The sequence below is a fragment of the Antrostomus carolinensis genome, unplaced genomic scaffold (genome assembly GCF_000700745.2).
Source record: "Antrostomus carolinensis isolate BGI_N321 unplaced genomic scaffold, ASM70074v2 scaffold30034, whole genome shotgun sequence".
Lineage (NCBI taxonomy): Eukaryota > Metazoa > Chordata > Aves > Caprimulgiformes > Caprimulgidae > Antrostomus > Antrostomus carolinensis.
Genome location: NW_010313307.1, coordinates 2,014 through 4,912, shown reverse-complemented (window position 1 = coordinate 4,912; position 2,899 = coordinate 2,014). Strand labels below are relative to the sequence as shown.

At 58.7% G+C, this 2,899-nt stretch overlaps 1 protein-coding gene across 1 annotated transcript in view; it reads left to right on the top strand.

The window, feature by feature from the left end:
• Positions 1-1,761, top strand: part of NHSL2 (NHS like 2) — a gene marked incomplete at its 5' end in the record, with an annotated part of 3,252 nt that extends 1,491 nt beyond the window's left edge. Inside the window, 4 exon segments of the mRNA XM_029084816.1 lie at positions 1-201; positions 203-651; positions 747-879; positions 1,449-1,761. The exon segment at positions 1-201 is cut by the window's left edge and continues 167 nt beyond it. Of these exon segments, the coding sequence (XP_028940649.1) occupies positions 1-201; positions 203-651; positions 747-879; positions 1,449-1,761 (1,096 nt within the window).
• Between the last annotated feature and the right edge of the window lie 1,138 nt (positions 1,762-2,899).

The following is a 2,899-nucleotide window of genomic DNA, read 5'->3' as shown; positions in this document are numbered from 1 at the left end:
CCACCACTCCGACTCCACCTTCGGCACCAAGCTGGCCCAGAAGACCAGCCCCATCACACCCATCATGCCAGTGGTCACACAGTCCGACCTGCGCTCTGTCCGCCTCCGCTCCATCAGCCGCTCGGAGCCAGAGGACAACGCTGATGGCCAGGAACACGCCGAGGAACCAGCACGAGGTCCCTGCCTGGGGCTGGAGAAGAAGCCCAGCTCTGCGGGAGGAGGGTCCTTTGTCCCCTACGTCCCCACCAAGTGCCACCACCAAGGAGAAGGGGCTGCTGCAGGATGGCTTTGTGGTGCTGCGGAAAGGGGAGCTGAGGAGGGGGCTGGGGGAGCCCCTCTTACCCCTGACCCCGGGGGGACCCCAGAGGCTCTCCCAGGGCAGCCTGGAGGATGAGGCACGACCGGAGCGCAGCGGGGAGCAGAGGAAAGCCAAGGTGCCACCACCGGTGCCCAAAAAACCCAGCGTGCTCTACCTGCCCCTCGCCCCAGCCCCAGCGCAGCTGGGAGCTGGAATGGGGGACCAAGTGCCCGCCCCCAGCCCCATCATCACCCTGGATGTTGACCCCACCTGCTGCAACCCTGACGTTGAGGACCTGCCATCCCCAGAAGCCCTCGGCACAGCACAAACCGGTGATCCTGCCTCGGAGCAAGGTGAGGGTCTCCCTGTTCCTGTGGTGGGCTTCACCCCCAGGATAGGAGGGTCCCCTTGTGCCAGCTCACAGCTGTCTTCTCCTCCCCATCCACAGGCAGCTCAGCAGAGGCCACCACGGAGGAGAAGAGCTTTGCCAGTGACAAGACGGCCGACTCCATCGCAGAGGAGGATGACGACGTGTTCGTGACGTCCCGCACCACGGAGGATCTCTTCACCGTGATTCACAGGTAGGGCTGATGGGTGGCACTGGGTGGGCACAGCCCCATCCTGCATCTTGCCATGGTCACAAGACAGGGCACGGTGTCCTCCTCACTATGACACCTTCAATTTTCCACACCGGGGTCAATGCTCACACTTGGGGACAACCCAGATGTTGCTGCTCCAAGTGCTTCAGTGTTTGGCCACTGAGTCTGTGGCCAGCCTGGGTCACCAGCTTGCAGGGGAGGTGGTCCACTGCTCCCATCAGCCTTGGGGCAAGTTGGACCTAGCTGCCAGGAGACCATTTGCCAGCAGCTAAGTGAATCACCTGCCATGCACAGGTTGTCTTCTTAGAATCATAGAATGGTTTGGGTGGGAAGGGACCTTAAAGCTCATCCAGTCCCAACCCACCTGCCAGCAGCAGGGACACCTTCCACTAGACCAGGTTGCTCAAAGCCTCATCCAGCCTGGCCTTGGACCTTCTTGCCATGACAAAGCAGGCACAGCCACAGCCAGGCAGGCATCACGCCCCTTGCTGTAGGACCTTGCCCCATCAGAGCAGCAGAAGCTCCTACCATGTGTCTCTTTGGTGTCTAAGGTCAAAGAGGAAGGTCTTGGGGAGGAAAGAGCCTGGTGACACCTTTGGCAACCGACCCAACTCCCACTCACCAGTAAAGACTTCTGGTTCCCCAACTGGTGAGTCCCCAGCAGCAGTGGGCAGCACTGGGAAGTCCTCCAGTAGGAACGAAGACTTTAAAGCCCTGCTCCAGAAGAAGAGCAGCAAAACCAGCCCTGGTACCCGGCCATCTGCTGCTGAACTGCTCAAGACCACAAACCCACTAGCTCGGAGGGTCATGATGGAGTTTGCTCCCGAGCTAGATGGTGCAAACAGCCCCAAAAGCCAGCCCTAACCTTGTATGGTCCCTTCTGACCATGAAGGGCTGGAGATGGCTGCAGAGGGAATATTGCTGCGGAAGAACCGTCCTGGCTGCCCGGGTGAGTCCGTGTGTCCCACCAGGGCTTTTCTTCTGCTTTTGTTTCTTCCTTGGAGAGCCACCAGCTGAGAAGCAGCTTTTGGAGCCCAAGTCCTTATGTCTCTGGTGGAGCTGGGCACTTTCCAGGAGGGAAGAGGCAGCACCACAGCTGGGACCATCCATGGCTGAGCCAGCTCCTGGGACAGAAGGTCCTGATGGGGAAGCAGAGTGGGACAGCAGCTCCCGGCGTCCCTCAGCACCCACAGCACCCACAGCTTGAAACTGTTTGGTCACTTGGGCATGTGGTACTTTAAATGGCTTTTCTAATGCACAGTGGTGATGATGATGGTGATGATGATGATGATGATGATGATGATGATGATGATGTTTTATTCTCTTTCATTTGACATTGTACCTTGAGTTTCCCAGGCAAAGATCCCGAGTTTTGAGTTCGGCTGGATACATGGAGATGTACTTTGGGAAGATGTTAAGGGGACCATCTGGAATTGAGATTGCTTTGGAAGAACCACAAGTGGCTGGTTCCCCCCTCGTTGTCCTGAGCATCCTCCCCTCCGCTCGGGGAACAAGCACCCCGGTGTCCACAGCCAGTGTGATGACCTCAAACCAAAACCCAACCCCCTTGAAAGCCCCCAAAATGCTGCATTTCAGATCTCCTCAGCTCTTGGTCCAAAATCAGACCCCAGGGTCACCTCTGCCACCAGCCCCAAGGAGACTCACCCCACCAGCCACACTGCACGTGGGGTTCCACCAGCCTCCCCGCTCCCCAGCAGCCTCCCAGCGCTGGTGGGTCCTGCACCAGGCTGTTGACTTTGGGTGACATGGGGTGTAGGTGGCTCTGCCACCATGGGAGGGACAGGCTGTGATAGGCCAGTGTCTCACATCACACTGAAGTACCCTGCGACAGCGTCTCCTACAACCACGTCAGCCACTGGAGCTCCTAGGTTGCCACCGAATTGTTGGCCAAACCCAGCCAGATGTCACCTAAGCCACCTCCTGGTGACTCTGGGGATCCCTCTGGGGTTACCCACCACTCGAGGTGTGCGAGGCTGAGCAG